This window comes from Notolepis coatsorum, assembly GCF_963971535.1.
Source record: "Notolepis coatsorum genome assembly, chromosome: 12".
Taxonomy (NCBI): Eukaryota; Metazoa; Chordata; class Actinopteri; order Aulopiformes; family Paralepididae; genus Notolepis; species Notolepis coatsorum.
Window position 1 is genome coordinate 76,564,230 of NC_140176.1, and position 25,657 is coordinate 76,589,886.

The 25,657-nt window shown below is 45.0% G+C and overlaps 1 protein-coding gene across 1 annotated transcript in view; it reads left to right on the top strand.

Annotated features, from left to right (window-relative positions):
- Window positions 1-17,594, top strand: part of LOC311237921 (mitochondrial calcium uniporter regulator 1-like) — a gene marked incomplete at its 5' end in the record, with an annotated part of 58,520 nt that extends 40,926 nt beyond the window's left edge. The window contains 6 exons of the mRNA XM_084325896.1: window positions 3,508-3,628; window positions 5,024-5,065; window positions 5,309-5,380; window positions 6,757-6,810; window positions 15,589-15,703; window positions 17,401-17,594. Of these exons, the coding sequence (XP_084182022.1) occupies window positions 3,508-3,628; window positions 5,024-5,065; window positions 5,309-5,380; window positions 6,757-6,810; window positions 15,589-15,703; window positions 17,401-17,456 (460 nt within the window). The 3' untranslated portion in view covers window positions 17,457-17,594. The remainder of the gene's footprint in view (window positions 1-3,507; window positions 3,629-5,023; window positions 5,066-5,308; window positions 5,381-6,756; window positions 6,811-15,588; window positions 15,704-17,400) is intronic.
- Between the last annotated feature and the right edge of the window lie 8,063 nt (window positions 17,595-25,657).

The following is a 25,657-nucleotide window of genomic DNA, read 5'->3' on the forward strand; positions in this document are numbered from 1 at the left end:
ACTGTATTTGTGCTGTATAATGATAACACATTCGACACTTAGTATAATTTCTGGGTACTTTTTACACCCCAGGTAGGATAGTTCTATGTATTGATCACAGACATGTAGGATAGGTCACAGACATGTAGGATAGTTCTATGTATTGATCACAGACATTTAGGATAGTTTTATGTATTGATCACAGACATGTAGGATAGTTCTATGTATTGATCACAGACATAAGTGTTAATTTATGTAAAGAGAAATGTCCATCGTCACTAATTTCTGAGTACTTTAACCCCCACTAAGAACTCCTACAGAAATATTGATGAGTATTTTGGTGGCTGGTACAATGTGATGATGAGCAAAGACAGTCCAGCTTAGTTCAATAACAAGATACTAAAATGATGTAAATTCACCCATGCCAACGTCAACACATACAAACTATGCAGATAAAATAGCGGCACCCCTCCCCCTCTTCTGTATTGGGGAGATTGATTGATTGATTGAAAACTTTATTAACAGATTGCAGAATGGGTACAATACAGTACAGCTCAATACACACAATTGTTAAGGGGATGCAGACCAGAGAAAGACTTTCGTCTTGTTTACATCAGGGTCCCCCATTTTTCAATTCATCAGGACATATATGACATACATGACATACAGATAGTCAGTACTGCTACATCTATACATTTATGACATACCAGATTTGCAAATACAGTACTGTTTGTGATACAGAAGGAGTCAAGAAAAGGGAGTATATACATTTGACATAGAAACTGTACATTTGAGGAGGTTGGGTGGGGGGGGTTGGGTACATTGGGATATTGACAACCATACTGGGTAATTTACATTGGAGGTGGTTGGGGGGGCTGGGGGGGGGGGCACACTGTATAAACAAGCAAAACTGTACATTGAGGGGGGGGGGGAGGAGACACTGTACAAACAAATAAAATTGTACATTGGACTATTGACAAAACCATACTAGGTAAATGACTGTACATTGGAGGGGGTTGGGTTAGGATATTTACAGGGGCCAGTGATAGCAAGAGGTGATAGCAAACCCTGCGCTATAAAAATAATGCCACTTAGCCGGTCTCGACTAGGAACATGCATGGATCAAGCCTGTTCTAAATAAATCTGATAGGGTTTTTTCAATGGAAATATCTAATGAGAAAAAAAAATTGCATTTCAACCAGAATTGTTTATCCCCTGTCATAACGTGCCTGCATGTAAACATGTGTGTGTCATATACTCTGCCTGCCATCATCATGTCCTCAGGTCGATGCCTTCCAGCCGTGCCCCCCAGCCAATGCGCTGCCGGCTCCGTCCCGCCTCGCAACTCTGCTTTCTTCCGTCTCGGGATGCTCTGTCCAACGGAAGCTGTGAGAAAAGTCCTCACCAGGGCTAACTGTGACTGCCCGACCGTCCAATCTCCTCGCAACGAGGCAGTTGTCATGGCGGGAGGGCCGGTAACGCACCCGGGAACCTGCAGACGGGAAAGCACCGCCGTGGGGGAAGAGAAATAAAACAATGTGTCAGGTTGCCCACAACCTCCATTTTAACACGCTTATTTTCTCTTAACAGACAAAAACTAAACAAAACAAAATAAAATATAATACGCGGCAAACAAAAATAGTTTCCTCTAAATTGTCCACATCCTCCATTCTTTAACACGCTTCTTTTTTCTTAACAGACAAAAACAAAACAAAATAAAATATGTGGTAAACAAAAAATAGTTTTCTCTAATCACTTGGGGGAAAAAAAGCTCTATAGCAGCGTACACGCACAGACGCCCCTATCTTAGTTTCATCTAGAAACAACTGCAGTTTGACCAGATAAGGTGTTTAGAAACTAAGTCACACAAGAAAAACAACTGTCCTCTGTCTATGGCATTCCCCCACGCACGGTCAACTTCCCGCCTGTCTGTGAAAGAAAAACAACCAATAAAAAACAGAATCAGTGCTTAAAAGATATTAAACCCACGCCATAATTTCGGGACTCTTGCATGACTATTGCAGTAATTTCCAACATACTCATAGTACACTTTGCACACGCCTATTATTTCGGATACAAAGTAATTCTCGCCTAATTATCGGAACGTACCTTTTAATTCCAAGTGTTCAGAGGAAAACAAGAGGGTAACACACAAAAAGAAAAACAACATCATGTATTAGTGCTTGTCCCCACCTGGACCCAGAGACTGAACAACTCTAACAATACCATGTTCTAGTGTTAGACACCATCTAGACTCAGAGACCCAAAATAACTTCAAACTCTCACACGCATCCACATGGGTTTGCCTGCCAGAGTTGACAAGACAGTCGGGAGACAGGCGTCCCCCTTCTCCTTGACTTTCCCGGAGGATTGAGGCAAGGGATATTATTTCTCCCCTGGATTGCTCGTCGGCAATCACCACTCTGTGTCATTCGCTGTCTGGTCAATCTAGACACCCTAATCTAATCGTAACATAACTACTCTATAGATTCAAAACAAAAACGCTTTAAACAGAATGCCAACAGCTCACCGAATGTTCCCCACGCGTTCCCATGGTTCAAGCCGGAGGTGACAGCCAAACGGACGGCGCAGACTGTCCTCTCCCCCCCCCCCCAGTGCGTGGAGGAGTTTGAGACAGGGCAGCGCTTCCCTGGAAACCCAAGATTCACTCTATCTGCAGAGTCCGTCCCGCGGCCACCTCGACACCCATCGCTTTAAAATCTAATAAACTAGTTAAAAAAAATCCCATAATTTCACTCGTCGCCATCTGTAATGGGAAATATTAAAGGACTAAACGATGAGCCGTTTACAAATCATTCTGAGTCATTATTAATAATAATAGGAAAGTTTATTTCACCGTGGCCACAAATGAAAGGACAGCCTACAGTCAGAGACAACATGTTAACACATTAGCGTCTGGCCATAGACTGACCTAGAGCGCTGTTCAGACATATGTTAAATACACAGTTGTCAGTCATAACATAATATCAGATATGATGATGAAGGTAAACAAAAATGGTTCTCAGTCACTGGGAACAACAACAAAGAAGTTATGGCTGGGGGGATGTCGGAGTGTTCTTAAAGAGACATACACACATTAACCAGTCAAGCTGGTCACACTGAAAGTCACGCTGTATAACATGATGTCTCAACACAGATCTATAAGAACATGATAATATATTCCACGACATAGGCTACACCTATACTACTACCTACTATGTGACTACAGTATGTCTATACTACTATGGTTATACTACTATCTACTATGTACTATAATACTATACCTACTGTATACTACTACCTACTATGCTAATATGTCTATACTACTATGTGCTAGTTTTTGAGTGTAGCACTCAAACTCTGCACTGCTAGACAAACATTGCCACTAACCCTTAGCTGCCAGAGATGCAAACCCCCCCCTGCTGACTTGTTGTACACAATTTTTAAGTCTATTGGGATAAAAGTGTCAGCTAAATGTAAAGGTGTATAATTATGTGCCCAGTGAGCGTGAGTGTTCATTTTAAAAAGATGGGTTGTGATCTTCGAGGAAATCATGTTACAGCGAGTGATGTCTCACATCGCCTCAGTAAAGAAGGACATGATAATCCTGGAGAAGAGTGAGTTCTCTGCTTTACTGGCAGAGAACGAGGTGAGTGTTGATACTATGTTTTGTTGGCCAGGTTGCTCTTGGAGAAGAGATTTGACTCATATGTGCATGTGAAAAATGTGTGTGTACAAAATGGCGGCTCGCTCGTAAACCTTCTCTTTTCTACCTAAAGTTGAACCTAAAATATGTTTCTGTCAACATTTCTAAAGTGGTAGGTTTGATATGATATTGCTGGATCTTGAGTAATATTTGATCTGACAGTTTGATCTGAATTTCGTTAGACGATACTGGCTCGATACAGATGTACGATAATTATCGTATTTGTATGATCAAGGCGGCTCGCGTGTCACAGACACAGAAACAGCCCGTTGAGAACAGGACTGAAACAGATGGGTATAGAAGCTGCTAGAATGCATTTTCATTAAAAAAAACTTGAAATACATGTTTAGGGGGCTTCAAATACCTATATTAACCTGTTGAAAAGGACTAACATATGGAACCTTTAATGTACATGCTTGCTTTACTTCTAAATGATTGTGCTTGCTTTTGAGTTTTAGCCTTTTGGCTTGAAGTTGTTTATAGTGGAGCCAAGTCAAGCTGTCAGCCTCCATCACCTTGATATTTCTCTATGTTTTTATTCCCTTAACCTATATTAGTAACCAGGCACGTGCACACATAGAGGCCAAGGGGTGCCTGAGCACCTGCCTTTTTGAGCCTCATCAAAAAAGTGCCCTTTTTGAAAAAATAAATTTTTTTTTTCGTTACGCATATAGACTGCCCTTCCAACTGAAAAATATCAGGATAGAATCAAAATATTAGGGACAGAGAGAGAGATGCCCCATATTCCATTGCAGTTTGCACGGCCTCCTCCGCGGACCTATATATTTTATGCATAGCGTGGGTGGTGATGATGATGATAGAAACCGCTGTGGCGCATACAGTTGAATGCTGGTATTACACTCATTGAGGGACACGAAGAAGTCAAGTCCGATGGAATTTGGGAATCTCAAATACAAATCGGGATTGGAATACAAAATGCATTTATATTAAACAATACAGAATATACAGCACTTCTTGGGGCTGTAGGGTAAGCACTTATTCCCTCCCCCCTGGACATTTATGGAAATGTATGGGCCTTTTAAGTCAGTGATAAAAGTGTCTTTCAAGGATAAGTGAGCTCCTGCACTGATTATTATAGTTCAATATTCAATATTTGATCACCAAAACCCCCCAAAAAAGCATAAAAAGGGGGCCCCCCGCCCGAAAAGGGCCCTTAAAAATCGCGCGCTCGGTTAATATATACACACAAGTGTAGTGCCCTTTTCAGCCTTTGAGCACCTGCCCCTCTAAAGTCCTGTGCACGTCCCTGTTAGTAACCTACTTATGATTACGTTCCTGGTTCACATAACATTTCAATACATTCACCCTTTTCTCCAGAAAGTCAAGATACAACTATTGGAGCTGAAATTACAGCTGGCTGTAAGTGTTCTCTTTATTATTAAAGTATATTAGGGCATCGTAGATTATTGCTTATGCTTATTATGAAAATGTGTCACAGAGTTTGTTGAGATGACACCTGGGATCATAATAAATATAACATTCATTCATTCTTTCGTTCATTCATAAGTGCTTGGCATGGTCCGTGAAACTTGATTTATCAAGCTTAATTTTCAAGACTTTTGTTTTTGTGTGTTATGACTTTCACCTTGTCACACTTTGCAGGATGTAATGAATAAAATGCGCACTGAAACAATTATGGATATGCATTTGGAGAAAAGCCGTGTGAAAGAAATGGTAAGTATAGCAGAGGACCAGACCGTGAAGAATGGAGCCTGTCATTCAAATCATACATATTTTATTTACATGCTTTGAAGCAACATTGCGTCAAAGAGGCTTCAAAGAGTCACAATTCCCATCACTACCAAATTGAGATTGGAGTGTACAATCATGTCTGGGAACCAAGTGGATGCAGGATCCCACCTAGTGGTGTGGCTAATGTACTGCATCTTCAATTCAATTCAATTGATTGATTGATTGATTGATTGAAAACTTTATTAACAGATTGCTGAATGGGTACAGTACAGTACAGCTCAATACATACAATTGTTAAGGGGATGCAGACCAGAGAAAGACTTTCGTCTTGTTTACATCCGGGTCCCCCATTTTAAATTCATTGTAACATATATAACATACATGACATACAGATAGACAGTACTGCTACATCTATACATTTATGACATACCAGATTTGCAAATACAGTACTGTTTGTGATACAAAAAGAGTCCATAAAAAAGAGTATATACATTTGACGTAGAAACTGTATATCGGAGGAGGTTGGGTAGGTGGGGGGGGGCTGTACATTGGAGGTGGTTGGGTGGGTGGGGGGGGGGAAGTTGGGTAGGAGTGGGGGGGGGGGAGGTTGGGTAGGAGGGGTGGGTGGGGGACACTGTACAACTGTACAACCAAAACTGTACATTGGAATATTGACAAGACCTTACTTGGTAATTTACTGTACATTGGAGGGGGTTGTGTTAGGACATTTACAGGGGCCAGTTTCGAATTGCAGTCTCCCGTAGGTGTTTTTTGAGAGTGTTTTTGAAAGTGGGTAGTGATTCACATTCCTTTACAGCTTTGGGTAGGGCGTTCCACATTGATGTGGCATAATTGCGAAACGTGTTTAGTCCCTTGTTTGAGCCGAATCTGGGTTTAACATGATTTGTGGAGCTCCCTCTGGTGTTGTGATTGTGGTATTCACTGACATTTGGGAAGTATTTTGACATGTACATGGGTACCTTGGTCGTGTAGTGTATCTTGTAGACCAGGCCCATTGCAAGTTGCTGTACTCTGTCGTCTACTCTAAGCCATCCTAGGTTGTCAAAGTGGGCAGGGGTGAGGTGGGTTCTAGGAGTAAGGTCAAGCAGTAGTCTGACCAGTTTGTTTTGAGATGTTTGTAATTTTGTTTTTAGCGCCTTTGAGGTGCTTTGGTACCATGAGGTGCAAGCATAGTCGTAGTACCCTTGAATGAGTGCTCCTGCCAGAGTCTTCAGGGTATTCTTGTTTACCAGTGAGGAGATCCGGTACAAGAATCGAGTTTGTTGGTTGACTTTTTTTATTACATTCAATTCCTGAAACGTCGACTCTACCTGATAAAGATAATGTTGTTGTTACAGAGAGCAGAACATGAGAGGAAGCTGATGGAGGCGAGAACAGAGATTATGGAAATGGTTTGTTCACCTGGACATGTTCCCCTGTCTTAATGTTTCAGTAGGTGTGGAGCTACATACATACTTTACGTTGATGCAGACCCACATAGTCAAGAGGGCTGGACTGAAGGGAAATGGCTTGTGGCGGGGCGTCCTGGGTTCGAGTCAGGCCCAGGACCTATGCTGCATGTCCTCCCCATCTCTTCACCCAACTTTCCTCTCTGCCTGTCCTATCCACAATAAAGCTGTAAAATGCCGAAAAAACATATCTAAAAAAAAGGGGAAATGGATTGTGGCTCTATAGTGAAGCAAAGCATCCAGTTTTGTTTTTTCAATTGAGAATCATATCAAGAAGCGAGATATTTTAATTGTTTTTATTTTTTTTTGTACTTTATTTGACCTCTGGAGTCAATTTGAGGGGGACCCTCATTTTCAATGACACAGAGGGTACATGATGGCATCATAAATTACAGAACATTCAATAATTTAAAGTAAACAGTAAAACAAGAGCAGTCGTACAATGAAAAACACAACAGTATAGTACAAATAAACAAGACATTTAAACATTACACCGTATTTTATCTATTTATTCTTACACATTTGCACTACCTCTTCTACCTTATTTAGCATTTCGTTTTTTGCATTTTGGTCTTTACTCTTGCAGTAGTATTTGGTAACCATAGATCTACATTCTGCCTGAAACTGGTGTTCAAAAAGATAAGAGAAAAGGATGTCTGTTACCTTGGGTTAAGGAATTCAGTAACTAATCAAAATCATGTGTTCTAGTCTTATAGAAACAGTCAAAGTGTAACAATTGGCAATCAAATATAGTTTAAACCTGATTTGACTAGGGTGACTTAGCTCATAGAGTGTGTGTGTTTACAGAGACCTTGTGCTCACAACAAGAGGTGAATTTGCATACAAAGTGTTGGCAACAGCTGCAGACAATAGGTCAAGAGTCACATATCCTGTGTTATCTGTTAAACTGGCCCTGTGGCACGACATGTGGGGACAGCTGGTTACTAGGAGGAACTAGATACAGGATTACAACATAATCTGTTTATACAGGATGTGGGGGAAGCAGCTTGGAATGTGAAGAGACAACAGGTTTCCTTACACAGAGATTGTTTACAATGGGTGTGGGCCACGCAGCTAAAATAATGGCATGACCACATCACATGAAGCCGTTATCTCATGCCCCGAGTGAACTGCAAAATTTTCCTGTTATATTGTGGTAATAATTCTGAATCTAATGATATGAAAAATGCCATGTTTATGAATAAGAATCACAGAGTTTGAAATTAAGCCACTTCTGAAACTACATTGGAAAATACTAAAAGTGCTGAATAATAACTGTATAAAATAGATATGGATTTAAGTTAAAAGAAGATGATTAGAAAACTAAAGAAGTGGGTTTAATGATAAAACTACTGTGATTCTCATTTAGCATCAAGAGAAACCATTCAAAAATGATATCTCTGTGTTTGTGAAATCAATCTCAATTCGAATATATATATCTTGGGTTTAACAACCAAAGTATTAAGTTAGTTTAGACGGTATCTATTTCTCTGAGTTGAAACAAAGGAGAGAGAATTGGACTACTGAGGACAACCTTCTATTTCAAATTCAAACTTAGAGAGGCCGTGATTGGAGGAAAACATCTGCTTGACGTCACTCCTGTGACATCACGCAGACACTCCCGGCTCATTTGATAAAAAGGGGGGTGTTGTGACTGTGGAGAGACACTGAAAACGGAACCAACACAGGAACACACCTCCCACCTTTTCACACAGAGGACGGCGCGAGCAGAGGAGAACACGGAAAAGAGCTTTTGGAGGGAGAAAAGACTTTCTTTGTTTGTCAGCCAGACAACAAAGAACATCAACAACTCAACAACTATCATACTTTAATCTGCTTTCTTAGTCTAATATTGAGGGCAAGCGGCATAGTGCTTTGGTACCTTAAATATTATAGCGTTCTTTATCTTAATTGAACCAGAACCATTGTGATTACACTTTTAACTTTGAATTAAAACAGATGCTGGTACACTTTCTCCTCTTTTTCTCCTGCATAGCCGCCGTGAAACAAGGCCAGAGTTATGGTCTTTTGAAAGTACATAGGGCTTTTAGGAGACACAATTCACAACGCAGAGTACGTTTGTTCTGATCCATCAGAACAGAATATAGATCCTTTGTGACTTCACTCTTTGTGAGGTTTTGCCCGCTGCTCACCCACTCGCTCTGTTCCTTTAAGATTTTCGGTTAATTAATTGCATTCTCCTCTCCACACGCTTCTTCCTGTAGATGCCGTTTGATTGGTGCTTCCCCAACCACACGCTTGTCAATCTCATCCCGCAGCTGTCACAGCTTGTCATTAAGCATTCCTTTTGCTTTATATACCCTGATTCCCCATTTAGTGTTGTTGGATCGTTCTGATATATTCTCTGCATTTGCCGTTCCCTCCGTCGCCTGCTTTTCCCTGTGCTTTGCCTCCCAGGACTCTCGAGGAGTATTCCGTTTGGACAACCCGTTCCCCGTTACGAAGCGCTCGCCCTGTTTGATCTGCTCGCTTCACGCACAGCGCTCTGGTGAGTTTTTGCAAGACAGTCTTTGGACTCAATCATTTTTCGTGTGTGTAAACACTGAAGAGATCCTGTTTTTCGTTTCAGACTGTCTCTCACCCTTTTTGCCTGTTTTGGATATTCATTGGGATTCATATTTGTTTGGACATTGCTCACTGTGTGTCTCACACCGAAGATTCTGTCACTTGGATTTATTGTTTGGACATTGCTCACAGTGTGTTTCACACCGAAGATTCTGTCACTTGGATTATCTGTTTGGGACAAGTCACTTCACCTGTCACCTGTCAGTTCCCAACTGTTCACTGAGCTAACCCGCTCTCTCTCTCTCCCTGTTCCGCTACCACCTCGGAGTACTGCCGGGAGGATTCTGCAGAGCGGCTCTGACGTCACGGACAGATTCCTCAAACGTAACCCCCCCGGGAGAAGCTGCAGAGCAGCAACATTCCTCACATGCTTGTTTCCCAGTTTGTTTCTGTTCTCAACCAAGTTCTTTCTGTTACTCTGTAAAATAAACAAGCCCTAGATTTTGGCTAACTCTGAAACTACTCTCTCTGTGCCGTTTGCGTTTGGGGTCGGTGTCAAACCATAACATTACGATCCAACCAATATGACGACCCCAGCCGACACAGAGAGAGTCAGAACAGCACTAGCTGGCCAGATCGAGTTAACCAAGGATCACAGTCACCAACTAGAGAGGGCTGCGGCTGCTGTACAGGAACTCAGGGAGCAGGTCCAGCCTATTCAAGGGTCCCTGGCCGCTCTGGCAGGACAACAATCAAGTATTCTCCTCCATCTACACACGCTGAACGACACCGTTAACGCCTTGCTTGTATCCCCACTTCCTTCAGGAACATTGGCAGGAGCATCCCCCGCAGCCCTGGCAGGCCCCGCGCTTCCCGATCCCGCACCTCGGGAACCCCGTCTCTCCGAACCACGGCTGTTCGACGGCAACCCCGAGGATTGTGCCACATTCATCATGCAATGTGAGTTGGTTTTTCGTCATCAACCCAGTCGTTTCACTTCAAGAGGAGCCCAAGTGGCCTATATGACTAACTTGCTCTCAGGCCGGGCAGCCCAGTGGGTCACTTCCTCCTGGGCAATGGAGGCAGACTTCTGTTTCTCCTATCCAGACTTCGTGGCTGAGCTCCGCAGGGTGTTCCACCATCCACCCCGTGGTCTGGACCCTGGAGCCCGGTTGGGTACCTTCCGGCAGGGCAGCGGCGGGGTTACCGACTACGTGCTGGAGTTCAGACTGGCGGCGGTGGAGAGCGGTTGGAACGACCAAGCACTTCGTCTTACCTTCGTGAGGGGGCTCAGTGACACAGTCAGGGACCAGCTCGCGACCCGGGAGGAACCTGATTCCCTCGAGGACCTGTTCAGCCTCGCCATTCGCATCGACGGACGCCTCCAGGAGAGAAGACGTGAGAGAGCCCGACAGGGACCTCCTGAGGGACTCCGGACCCCCCGTACTCGTGACGTTACTGCTGGTCGCCCTGCCCCCAACACGACTGGTGGTAGCTTCCCCTCCCGTTCGGGTCCAGAGGAGGAACCCATGCAGCTGGGACGCTCTCATCTGAGCCAAGCTGAACGTGAGGCGAGGTTCAGGTCCGGTCTCTGCCTCTACTGCGGTCGGGAGGGACACCGAATCGCCAACTGCCCCACCCGGCCAAAAGACCAGGCTCGCCGAGACCCCGGGAGATCCTGGTGAGCCGTTTTTCTCATTCCCAGAGCCGTGCACCACCTGGCCATCTGTTGAGCGTCACCCTGGCCTGGGCGGACCAACGGGCCACGGTGGAGGCACTCATTGACTCGGGGGCAGACGAGAGTTTCCTCGACTTCGAGTTTGCTACCCGGGCCAACATTCCACTTGAGGACCTAGTGAGGCCTTTGGAGATATTCGCATTGGACCAACACCGCCTGGCCGACATCTCTCAACGCACCTGCCCTGTCATGCTGACCATCGCTGGAAACCACGTTGAGAGAATCCAGTTCCTTATCACCAGATCCCCTCTTGTCCCGGTAGTCCTGGGTCGGCCCTGGCTCGCGCTGCACGAGCCCCACATCGCCTGGTCCTCCGGTACCATCAAGGGCTGGAGCTCCTCCTGTCACGCCCAGTGTCTACAGGCGGCGTCCTGTCCCCCGCCCCGGAGGTCCGTTGGTGAGCCGCCTCCAGACTTTTCAACCATACCCCCCCAGTACCACGACCTCATGGAGGTTTTCAGTAAGTCCAGGGCTCAGGCCCTTCCACCCCACCGTCCTTACGACTGTGCCATCGACCTCCGCCAAGGGGCTCCCCTTCCCGGCAGCCGCCTCTACAGTCTGACCGTTCCGGAGAAGGCGGCGATGGATCAATACATCTCTGAGTCCTTGGAAGCAGGACTCATTCGGCCTTCCTCCTCCCCGGTGGCGGCCGGTTTCTTCTTTGTTGGGAAGAAGGACGGGGACCTTCGACCCTGCATCGACTATCGCCAGCTCAACGAGATCACCATCAAGAACAAGTACCCTCTTCCTCTCATGAACTCCACCTTCGAGCCTCTCACCCAGGCTACCGTCTTTACCAAGCTGGACCTCCGGAGTGCCTACCATCTAGTCCGTATCCGTGAGGGCGATGAATGGAAGACCGCCTTCAAGACCCCCAGGGGCCACTACGAGTACCTGGTGATGCCGTTCGGCCTCACCAACGCCCCGGCGGTATTCCAGGCGCTCATGAACGACGTCCTTCGTGACATGCTGGAGGAGTTTGTGGTGGTGTACCTGGACGACATCCTCATCTTCTCCAAGACCCTCGAGGAGCACATCCAGCATGTCCGCCGTGTGCTGGAGCGCCTCCTCCACAATCGGCTCTTCGTCAAGGCGGAGAAGTGCCGTTTCCACTCCGACTCCGTCGACTACCTGGGCTTCATCGTGGAGAAGGGCTTGACCCGAGCGGATCCTCGCAAGATCCAAGCAGTGGAGGAATGGCCTGAACCCACCTCTCGGAAGGAGTTACAGAGTTTCCTCGGGTTCGCCAACTTCTACCGAAGGTTCATCCGGAACTACAGTCAAGTGGCGGAACCACTTACCAGACTGACCTCTCCCGCCCTGCCGTTCGACTGGTCCCCAGCGGCGTGTGCTGCGTTCCGCTCCCTCAAGAATAGGTTCACTTCCGCCCCGATCTTGCTCCACCCTGACCCCAAGAGACAGTTCATCGTTGAGGTGGACGCCTCGGATACTGGACTGGGGGCTGTCTTATCCCAGCGTTCGGCAACGGACCAGAAGGTACATCCGTGCGCCTTCTACTCGCGTCGGTTCCTCCCTGCCGAGAGGAACTACGACATCGGCAATCGGGAGCTGCTGGCGGTCGTGGCTGCTTTGGAGGAGTGGCGTCATTGGCTTGAGGGGGCCGAGGAGCCATTTACCATCTGGACGGACCACAAGAACCTGACGTACATCCGCGCTTCCAAGCGCCTCAACGGTCGGCAGGCGAGATGGGCCAGCTTCCTCAGTCGGTTCGACTTCTCGCTGACTTTTCGTCCTGGTTCCCGCAACACGAAGGCCGACTCCCTGTCCCGGTTACACTCCAAGGGGGCTCCACCCACTGAGGACCCGACTCCCATCCTCCCGGAGGCCAGGGTGGTAGGAGCCGTCACCTTGGGCATCGAGGGGGTGGTAAGGCGTGCCCTACGCTTCCATCGCTCTCCAAGCAACGTACCGATTCATCGTCTCTTCGTCCCCGACTCTGTCCGGTCCCGGGTCCTGCAGTGGGGCCATACCAGCCGGTTCGCCTGCCACCCGGGCGTTCATCGCACGTTCTCCTTCCTGGCTCGTCGATTCTGGTGGCCCACCATGAGGAACGACGTCAAGGAGTTCGTATTGGCCTGCGCGGTCTGCGCCCGCAGCAAGGCCTCCCACCAGGCACCCTCCGGGCTGTTACAGCCACTTCCCGTTCCGAGCCGTCCTTGGTCACATGTGGCGCTGGACTTCGTCACAGGTCTTCCGTCCTCCCAGGGGAACACTTGCCTTCTGACCGTGGTGGATCGGTTCAGCAAGGGGGTTCACCTCGTGGCCCTTTCCAAGCTTCCCTCAGCGGCCGAGACGGCGGACCTCCTTACTCACCACGTGTTCCGCCTTCATGGTTTTCCCCAGGACATCGTCTCGGACCGGGGGCCCCAGTTCACCTCCCAGGTATGGCGGGCTTTTTGCAAGGGATTGGGGGCGACGGTCAGTCTTTCCTCTGGTTATCATCCCCAGACTAACGGACAAACGGAGAGGATGAACCAGAGCGTGGAGTCTGCTCTTCGGTGTGTGGCAGCCGAGAGACCAGCTTCTTGGAGCCGTTTCCTTCCCTGGGTCGAGTACTCCATCAACTCCATGGTCAGTTCCGCCACCGGCCTCTCACCTTTTGAGGTGTCCCTGGGCTACCAACCCCCTCTTTTCCCCGCACAGGAGACGGAGGTGGCAGTTCCCTCCGTGCAGGACCACCTCGACCGCTGCCGACGGGTCTGGGAGATCACCAGGACCGCGCTGCTCCGGACATCTGAGCGCGCCTGTCGTGGGGCTGACCGGCGCCGGGTTCCTGCGCCGACGTACCACCCTGGGCAGAGGGTGTGGCTTTCCGCGAGGGACCTCCCGCTTCGGTCCTCGGCCAAGAAACTTAACCTCCGGTTCGTCGGACCTTTCGAGGTTCTGAAGGTACTCAGTCCGGCGGCTCTGCGTCTAAAACTTCCTGCGTCCATGCACATTCACCCCGTTTTCCATGTGTCCCGGGTTAAGCCTGTCTCCCTCAGTCCCCTGATGCCTCCAGCTCCTGATCCTCCACCTCCCGAGATGGTGGACGGTCACCCCCAGTGGCAGGTCCGCCGGTTGATGGGCGTTCGACGGCGGGGTCGGGGGTTCCAGTACCTGGTGGACTGGGAGGGTTACGGCCCGGAGGAACGGAGCTGGGTCTCCCGGCAGCTCATCGTGGATCCTGGCCTGATCACAGACTTCCATCGTGCCCATCCGGGCGAGCCGGGTCGGCCTGGTCGCCGGGTGGCTCCCGTGGAGGGGGGGGTACTGTGAGGTTTTGCCCGCTGCTCACCCACTCGCTCTGTTCCTTTAAGATTTTCGGTTAATTAATTGCGTTCTCCTCTCCACACGCTTCTTCCTGTAGATGCCGTTTGATTGGTGCTTCCCCAACCACACGCTTGTCAATCTCATCCCGCAGCTGTCACAGCTTGTCATTAAGCATTCCTTTTGCTTTATATACCCTGATTCCCCATTTAGTGTTGTTGGATCGTTCTGATATATTCTCTGCATTTGCCGTTCCTTCCGTCGCCTGCTTTTCCCTGTGCTTTGCCTCCCAGGACTCTCGAGGAGTATTCCGTTTGGACAACCCGTTCCCCGTTACGAAGCGCTCGCCCTGTTTGATCTGCTCGCTTCACGCACAGTGCTCTGGTGAGTTTTTGCAAGACAGTCTTTGGACTCAATCATTTTTCGTGTGTGTAAACACTGAAGAGATCCTGTTTTTCGTTTCAGACTGTCTCTCACCCTTTTTGCCTGTTTTGGATATTCATTGGGATTCATATTTGTTTGGACATTGCTCACTGTGTGTCTCACACCGAAGATTCTGTCACTTGGATTTATTGTTTGGACATTGCTCACTGTGTGTTTCACACCGAAGATTCTGTCACTTGGATTATCTGTTTGGGACAAGTCACTTCACCTGTCACCTGTCAGTTCCCAACTGTTCACTGAGCTAACCCGCTCTCTCTCTCCCTGTTCCGCTACCACCTCGGAGTACTGCCGGGAGGATTCTGCAGAGCGGCTCTGACGTCACGGACAGATTCCTCAAACGTAACCCCCCCGGGAGAAGCTGCAGAGCAGCAACATTCCTCACATGCTTGTTTCCCAGTTTGTTTCTGTTCTCAACCAAGTTCTTTCTGTTACTCTGTAAAATAAACAAGCCCTAGATTTTGGCTAACTCTGAAACTACTCTCTCTGTGCCGTTTGCGTTTGGGGTCGGTGTCAAACCATAACACTCTTTTACAGTGTGAAGCACAATCTCAGGAGGGTCATACAGAACCAAGTATTTCACTATAATGTACATGTACCTTATGTGACAAATTAAACAAAACTTGAACTTGAACTATATATATATATATATATATATATATATATATATATATATATATATATATATATATATATTTAAATGTTTTTGATGTGTAACATTTGTCATCTCTGCATGCCTCCTGCAGAATTCTGAGCAAGATCGTCATCTGACCCAGACCAACATGAAAATAGACACAGAGGTGGCTGGTTTGAAGACCATGTTGGAGTCTCACAAACTGGACACTATCAAATACTTGGCTGGTAAGACATTGTATCCATTCATTCTTATTTCAACTAAAATGGTTGGAATTTTACATACCTAGACAAATATTTTCCTTTCAGGGATTCTAGATGTATGGGAGGAGATGAATAATTAATTAATTAAAGTTATAGAATCTGTGCCTTCGCCAACTACCTTTCTGTGATGGTATACTGTACGTATGATACAGTAAAACAACCAGATGAATTTCATTAAAGGGGAATGCCACCCATTTTAAGAATGTGTGTTTTTGTGCCCCAGGACAGCTCAGTCCATATTTGTAAACATACACCACTCTCTTCTAAAGCTAGAAATGAGAGTCACCTGAATTTAAAATCTCCATAAATGCTCCATAAACAATTAATGGAACACTGACTCTGGAGCCATATAATGTTTACATTATTGTATTGGCCCGAATATCACATGACCCTGATTATGAGACCCCCCCACACATACACACACACACACACACACACACACATACATATACATATAATTATACACACACACACACACACACACACACACACACACACACACACACACACACACACACACACACACACACACACACACACACACACACACAAAAGAAATTATATATAGCCTATATTACCAGAATGTACCAATGAGAGTAACACATTGAATAAAACAAGGTAGGTATTTAATTTCGCACATAATCTCACACATACTACAAGGTTCTAAACTTTTTTTTTTTTTTTAACTTTTTTTTTTAGCGTTTATCGCTTTTCTGGTCAAGCATGACCGACAGTTGTAGGGTGAAACGGGAGAGAGAGCAGGGGGAGACATTCGGCAAATGACGGCGAGTCCGGGAATTGAACTCGGAGTCAACCAGATCCGTGACGCAGCACGGAGTCCCGCGACGCAGCGCAGTAACATGGTGTGCTACTGGAGCACCCTGCTCTAAACTGTTTTACCCACATCCATTTAGTTTGACAGTTATTGAGAGTTACTGAATATTATTTAATATAGCCACCAGTGATGTCATCCCTGTGTTGTGTTAATTACAGCTCGATGAAATGATGTAGATGAAAAATAGCAATCCCTTATCCTTATCTAATCCTTTTTCCCATCTACACTGTAGATCTACTATGGCGTAATATTCAGGAAATAACAGCTTACAGGGGTGGCCGGGTGGCGCAGCGGAGATTGCGCTCGTCACCAATGCAAGAGACTCCGGTCTCGAATCCGGGTGTCAGCATTGCCTCCGGCTTGGGCCAGCCGTCATACTAACTCAATTGGCAGAGTTATAGGGTGGAAGTCGATTTGGACGTTGTGGACAGCGACTCCTACAGGTCGGTTGAGGGACGCCTGCACAGCAGAGACAGGAAGTAGCGGGGGTAGTGTGAGCCTCCCATGCGTTACACCTCGCCACTGAGAGTCCGCGCTGGCAGGTGAAAAGATGTGACAGGCTGCCTCCTTGTGTACCGGAGGGGACACGTGATGCAAGGCTTCTATCCTCCCTACAACTGACCAGTGGGGGGCATAGTCGAGCAACGTTCAAGACAGGGGAGGGGAGAATTGGAAATACGAAATTGGGATGGGAGAAAAATAGAAAATAAGGAGAAAAAGTGTATATAAAAAAAAGGAAATAACAGCTTACACCGAATGTAGAGGCCATACTCTGTAAAACATATTACATTGAAATTCAATAGCCAATTTCCCCTTCTTCCTCCAGGTTCAGTCTTCACCTGCCTCACTGTGGTCCTGGGCTTCTATCGTATTTGGATGTGATAAAAAACAAGTGTTGAATACATGGACCCAGTTTTCTGGATAGACTGACAATACGTCATCTGCACTGAATTTTCACCACGCCTTCATTTTTGGTCCCCGCGCCTCTTTTGAGGGGAAAACAACTCGGGGAATAAACAGGGATTAGATTGAAAGCATTGAAAGGAAGTCAGTTGTTTTGGTTGAGGAGAAATTATTTCAGCTGGGGCCAAAGTAAACAAAGGGTAAGAGTATTCATTTTCTTCTCTATTGTTTCTCATTCGTGTGTGATATTCTTATCGCAAATTGTTCTATTTTCGACATAGGATAGAAAGGAACTTCTGCGTGTGGGTATCATGGACAATACGAGCTAGGGATGCTGGAACTGTCGCGTCTTCCCAAGGTGTCGTTTGACGAAACACGACATCATCTGTAAACTAAGATAGCACAGACGGCAACAGTTAAGCTAGAAGCCAACAGTAAGTAGTAAGTAAAGCACTCTACTGTACTAAAGTATAATTGTGAGGTACTTGACTATTTTCATCTTTTTGGGTCTTTGTACTTTTATGCCACTATATTTCAAAGCAAATATCCTACTTTTTATTCCACTGTATTTATCTCAAATATACTGTACTTTTACCTTAAACAGATGACTTTTAACTTTGATACATGAGTACATTTAATATCAAAGTACTTTTGATACTTTGATTCAAAGGATGACGTTTTTTTTAACCCAGACCCTATTGAAACATTGTTTAGCATGTTGGTGACTAATACAGGCCATAATTTCACTGATCATTTTAGTATTGAGAAACGTAGCACTGTTGCTGCATCCTCTCACCAGGCCCCAGTCCAATCCAATGGGGTCAGTGTCTTAGCCTTCAAAAACCATGATACATGTCCTTTTCCAAAACAGGAAGCTGACAGTATAATCAAATTTGTCTTATGTTCTACTGAGGAAATGGTTGCAAACCATACATCATATTAATGAGTATATTATATATGAGTATATAATGAGTTTCATAGGTCTTATGCTGTCTAAGATGCCTCCTATGAAACTCATTATAACTTGTGATAGATGTATGTAGGTGTGTATACTGTGAGCTTCCTGTTTTGGAAGAGGATGACCTGTACTAGTCAACATCATGCCAGACAATGTTTAAATAAGACCTGATTTACTTATGTAGATTTGTAGCAGATCTTTCCCCACTTTTAGCGTTTCTTAAGTTTCCTGCACATGATCTCCGGTAAAATAGCTCTGTGCTGGCCCGGCCATTGTTTTCCTGTAGAGAGATGTCCAACTCCACAGATAGTCTTGGTGCCACGCACTGCTCCAGAAATGCTACTGATCACGGCACTCAAAGTTCAACGTATTTCAACTCTGACCACAGTTGCCGCTGACCTTTTCAAAGCGCTACCAATGAGATTAGAGCTTCATGTGATGTAAGAAGGAGCGACTCTGTGAAATACAGTGCCTTTCGGAAAGTATTCAGCCCACCTTCCATCAATCCATTTTGGCCATCAATCTACACAGTTCCCCATGATTATGATTTTTAATTGTTAGTTTTTTGTACTGCATGCAAAAAAACTGCATGGTTTTGGCGCAAAATGGGACTACTGTAGCATAAATTGGGTGTGACTGTAAAGAGGGTTCCATTGAACTATTTTAATTTGCGAGCTCCAGTTTAATATGATACCACTATATTTGCTTTATCAAATAATTATTATCTATCATTGTAATCCATTTTGAAGGTGCTGTAAGTGGTATTTTGTTGTTAAAATAAGTAGTCTATGTGTTTATACAACGGCATGCAAATTTCTCGATTCTGATTGGCCATTAACACGTCTTTATTGGCAACAATCCACGCTGCTGGCCCAGGACCCGCCCACAACCGACCCACATCACATCACTCCGCCGGATCACAAGAAGGTGGCCAATAATCTTTACAAATGGATATGTTAATGGCGACTAAACGACTAAATATCAAGCGATTCTGTCACAGCGAATGTCTTAGTCGTTTAAACAATGTTGGATGATGTAATTGATGGGTCTTGAATCATTCTGTAACAAAAGAAAAATCGCGGATTGATTGATGGATTAATTTGCGATTTTTTTTTCAATTTCTTTTTCCTTTCGACTGTCAGCGCTCGCTCTAGTCTCCACCCACCGCCACACACCCCCCCCCCCCACACACATACACACACACACACACACACACACACGCACACACACACACGCACGCACACGCACGCACACACACACACACACTCTGCCTGCAACGCGGGGGATAGTCAGAGAGCTGGGTGCTGCGCTGTTCTAAGTGAGCATGGCCTATTGAGTTGATTGATTGATTGATTGATTGATTGATTGCTAATTTTATTACTGTACGCTTGGTTTCCAACTGGTTAAGTTTAGGCCCTCTACAGTAGGTTTAAAAAAATAAATAAAAGAATAGGGCGAAGAAAACGTTTTTTTCCTATAGGGCAAAGAAGACTTTTTAATTTGTTTTACCTACTTTATATAGAAGCATCTAAGAATGAAGTTCTATGGAAAGTAGGTCTGCATTCCCTTAACAATTGTGTGTATTGAGCCGTACTGTATTGTACCCATTCTGCATCTGGTAATAAAATTTTCAATCAATCATTCCAATAATACACAGTTGGATGTGTTAGTTGGTTGGATGCACTTCAAGCTGCTTCCACATGAGGCAACTTCTCTCAATCATTCCAATAATACACAGTTGGATGTGTTAGTTTGGTTGGATGCACTTCAAGCTGCTTCCACATGGAGGCAACTTGTCTTTTTTGTAGTTGTGGGAACTACTTTTTCTGGCGGATGGTTTTTTCAATAAATCTTCGATTAATGTGTGTTTATTGTATAGAAATAAGGTTGGATGAATCTGGCAGTTGTATAAAAGCTTTACATCACTTGCAGTCGTGATTTGTGACCAATAAACCATGCCTAGGGGGGTCTAACGACCACCCCTAGGCATGGTTTATTGGTCACAAACCACTCCTGCGCGTGATGTAATGCTTAATTAAATAATAGCTCTACATTCTGACAGCATCTTAGTGTTTGGTCAGTAACATGGGTCTCCCAGTCCCTCTGCTGCCAGTAGGCCTAGACATAATTTATTTGTCTGGTATCCCGTTTCCACTATCCAATCGGGAGAGAGAACTCCACACTGTAAAGATAGGCTGCAAGGGGTTCTTGCATATCTTACCTTTTTAGAGTTTAATATTATTGGATGAAGTTGCCACGTGTGGTTCTGTGGTTTTACCCATCCTCTTGGCCCAGAGCTAATGCAGATGAAGTGTAGTTTTAAAATGAAGTTGAATTGTGATATAAAAGTTGAATGCAATTTGAATAACCTTTCACACTGACAACTGTGGTGTCAGAGCACTGATGACCAAGGAAGTAGTGCCTGTTGGATTGGTGGCTTACTATGTCAATCATTCTTTTGCAAATGGCCAGTCGTGCCTTTAAAAGAAGAGGACCAGTTGCAAAGCTATAATTTATACAAATGTAACTACTGTATGCACAAAGCCAGTTAGTTACCCATATGTGGTTTGTTGTATGTATAATGTACTATTTTGTATCACTCTCATACTGTCATTGGTCAATTGACATAAAATGGTCAATAAGATTAATAAATAAATAATAATAAAATAAATCAGATTTTTATATGAACTGTGTGATGTGTTGATTTTTGTTTGTAGGCAATTCATTTTCTTAAGTGGGTTAGCCTGCAATGGGGAAATTGAAATGTTTAACTAATATCACATGATTTGATGAGTGGTATAAAGTATTGGCCAATCTCACTTTGTTATTTGTTCCCCCCTTATTTCCCTAAGGGGATTATCTAGCTATCCATGTTTCTTTTTATATCTTTCAAATATACAGATAAAATGGCATCCAAGGTAATAAAAAAAGTCAACCAACAAACTAGATTCTTGTACCGGATCTCCTCTCTGGTAAACAAGAATACCCTGAAGACTCTGGCAGGAGCACTCATTCAAGGGTACTACTACGACTATGCTTGCACCTCATGGTACCAAAGCACCTCAAAGGCGCTAAAAACAAGATTACAAACATCACAAAACAAACTGGTCAGACTTCTACTTGACCTTACCCCTAGAACCCACCTCACCCCTGCCCACTTTGACGACAGAGTACAGCAACTTGCAATGGGCCTGGTCTACAAGATACACTATACGACTAAGGTACCCATGTACATGTCAAAATACTTCCCAAAGGTCAGTGAATACCACGACCACAACACCAAATCATGTTAAACCCAGATTCGGCTCAAACAAGGGACTAAACACGTTTTGCAATTATGCCACATCAATGTGAAACACCCTACCCAAAGCTGTAAAGGAATGTGAATCACTACCCACTTTCAAAAACACTCTTAAAGAGCACCTACGGGAGGCTGCAATTCGAAACTGGCCACCGTAAATGTCCAAACCCCCCCACCCCCTACAGTCTCCTCCCCACCGTATGTATATATTCTCTCCCCACCATATGTATATTTCTCTCCCACCCACCCACCCCCTCCTAATGTACAGTCCCCTCCCCATCATATGTATATACTCTGTCAGGATCTATGGGTAACGGTACTGTATATTTGCATATCATATCATGTCACAAATGTAACAGTACTAAATACCTGTATACAGTATGTCCCTATGCCATCAATGTCATGTATGTTGTGTATGTCATAAATGTCACTATGAATTGAAAATGGGGGACCCTGATGTAAACAAGACAAACGTCTTTCGCTGGTGTACCCATTCTGCAATCTGTTAAATAAAGTTTTCATTAATTCATTCATAATGGTAAGCATAACTGCTGTTATTGATGGCCATTTTTCTCAGAGATGAAATTGATGATCATTTTATTTCTGCCTGGTTAGTAAGAAGTAGAACTGCTGGAAATATTAGCTACTGTGTGAAGAATGTCCAAGTAGACTGAAATAGGTTGTAAACCTCATGCGCAGTTTAACCTTTATATTGAAAAACGTAACCCGGAACGAGACGGGAGTGAAGGTACCGGGGATAATCAACTCGACGGTGGCGCAGGTAGCAACTACACAGCAAACTACCGGAGCCAGAGGACCCTACCCTTCCCCCACCGAAAGCCACCCGGTCAGCGAGACATCAGGCTCACCACAGCAGGGAGCCGGCGGGATGGAATCAACACAGCCCCTGGCCCCTGCCCCCTCCCCACGGAATTTCACCACCAGACGGAATCAACACAGACGCTAGCAGATGAACCAGGACATGACAAAGAATCACACCCACCCCCCCCCCCCTCCCACACACGGACCAAATAATAACAACACAGCCCCACCCCCCTCCCGTCGCGGGACACCCACCTTGATCAAAGGATCCCCCACCCCCCCTCCGGACATCACAGAGCCCCCCCCCCTTCCCACAGAAGAAAAACCCTACCTTTATCTCAAGGATATAGACAACACAGCAAATAAAAACGGTCTTCATATTTTCCATCTTAATGTAAATAGCCTTAGGCACAAACTGGCAGAAATAAGGCAACATTTCATTAGCGGTAAGGTAAACATACTATGTTTCTCTGAAACTAAACTGGACTCATCAGTAACAGACCCAGAAATGGAATTGGAGAACTATTCTTTAGTCCGCAATGACAGGAACAGGCATGGAGGAGGTGTCTGTATGTACATCCATAAAGACACCAAATGTATTAACCGTACAGACCTAGATCATGAGGCTATTGAAACTGTTTTTGTAGAAATTCTATTTGAAAGGGCTAAATCTGTTCTAGTCGGCACAATTTACAGACCGCCAGACCAAAATGGCTTTTATGATGTGTTGGATGCGTGCTTAGCTGGAGTTGAGGATGCAGAAATGATTCTTATTGGGGATTGGAACACGGATATGCAACAAAAAGATGCACCCGTCTTCAAATCCTACAATAGGTTTTGTGATCTGCACGGCCTCAGCCAGCTAATCACACAACCCACACGTGTATGTGAGTCAACTCAGACTACCATTGACCTCATCCTGACCTCTGACAAGTCCAAGATCACCAATAAAGGGGTTATAGCATGCGGGTTAAGTGATCATTATATGATATTCTGTACCCGCAAAAAGCTAAAACAAAAGGCTGGCTGTCACAAAACAGTCACATCTAGAGACCTCAAAACCTACTCTAGCGAGGCCTTTAACCTTGAACTGGAGGGTCTGGACTGGTCAGATGAGCTCAATGGTACACTGGTTGAAGAAACATGGCTTGGCTTCAAAACCAAATTTTCAACGATACTAAACAATCGTGCGGAGCCGTGGATGCACGCTGAAATACTGACCGCTATGAAAACCAGAGACAAAAAATGCTCTGAGTTTCGTAAAAGTCAGTCAAAGCTTACCATAAGCACGAGCAGTGAACTCCAAGCCCACGTGACTGAACTCAAACTGGAAAGAAACAGACTAAGAAATGATGTAAACTCCATGATCAAAACAGCAAAAAAAAAATCATCAATGACAAAACCGAGGAAAACAAAAACAAACCACGTGAACTTTGGAAATTACTCAATAACCAACTAGGCTGCAGTAAAAAACTTAAAACCAGATTCTCAAACATAAACATAAAGACGGACAACACGCTCATCACAGAAAAGCTGGATGTAGCCAATTACTTAAATAGTTTCTTCACAAACATAGCCACAACACTGGTAAACAAACTACCCTCCCACTCAGGGCATTATGGGGTAGAACACATAGTAGCATACTACAAGAACCTAGGGGTCCACAAAGACGACTTCAAACTGGAATTGGTAACAACAGATGAGGTACTCAAAAAACTGAGCGCCCTCCAACCTAACAAGGCCACTGGCCATGACAACATCCCCTCCAAATTCCTCAGAGACTCAGCAGCCACCATCACCCCAGTCATCACACACATAATAAACCTCTCCATAAAACAGGGACACGTCCCCAAGGACTTCAAAATTGCGAGAGTGACCCCTCTGCACAAAAAAGGCAGTAAATTAGACCCAGGCAACTACTGCCCTGTTTCTATCCTTACCTCCATCTCGAATGTCATGGAAAAAATTGTATACGAACAGGTCGAAAAATACCTCGCGGAAAAAAATCTAATCTACGAATTCCAATCTGGCTTCAGAACATCCCACTCTACTGACACATGCCTTCTCTATTTAAACGACCACATCAAACAAGAGGTGGACTGCGGCATGGTCATGCTGGACCTACAAAAGGCCTTTCGACACTGTCAATCACACCATTCTGATTGACAAGCTAAAAGCAATTGGTTTTGATAGTCTATCAGTGAGCTGGATGCAATCCTACCTGGAGGGGAGAGAGCAGATGGTGGAGGTAAACGGTACCCTATCCCCCCCCTCACAGTAAGCTGTGGTGTTCCACAAGGAAGCATACTAGGTCCGCTACTGTTCCTAATTTATGCAAATGACATGTCGTCAGCTTGTGACTGCAACTTGTTCCTGTTTGCGGATGACTCAGCCCTGCTGGTCTCTGACAAGAACAAGTTACAGGTTGAAAAAACCCTCAGCTCAGAACTAGGCAAAATCTGCATATGGCTCGCTGATAACAAACTATCATTACACATGGGCAAAACAGAGTCCATTCTCTTCGGTTCAAATAACAAACTTAGCCTTAAATCACTGCCCACTCTTTCTATAATAATAATAATAATAATAATAATAATAATAGATTCTATTTGTAATGCGCTTTACAGTTGCGGGGCAAATCTCAAAGCGCTACAGTTAAAATAACTTAAAACTAGCGAGAATAAAGGAAAGAAAGAATATAAAAATAGGCAAGACTAAAACATAGAATAACATAGAGAAACATAGAATAAATAAAACTGATAAAAGAAATTGGTAAAAGAACATAAAATGTGTGGAGCTAAAAAAATTGATAAAAAGTCAACAGAAGGCTCTACTAAAAAGGTGAGTTTTGAGGCCTTTCTGTGCTCATATTCCCCTTCATAGCTAAAGTGAAAGTTTTCTTTTAATAGGGGGTGTCTGGGGAGGAACTGGAGGTGGTCAGGTGCTCTGTGAACTTGCATCTAGGGTAATTGAGGTCGGCTTGTAGGATGTAATCTTTACTCGCACACATATGCTTTGGCCGTTGTCACATGGTATCAATCTCACTGTAGCCCTATTCTAGGCTGGTATCAGACCGGTATCCCATACCAGTATCGGCGC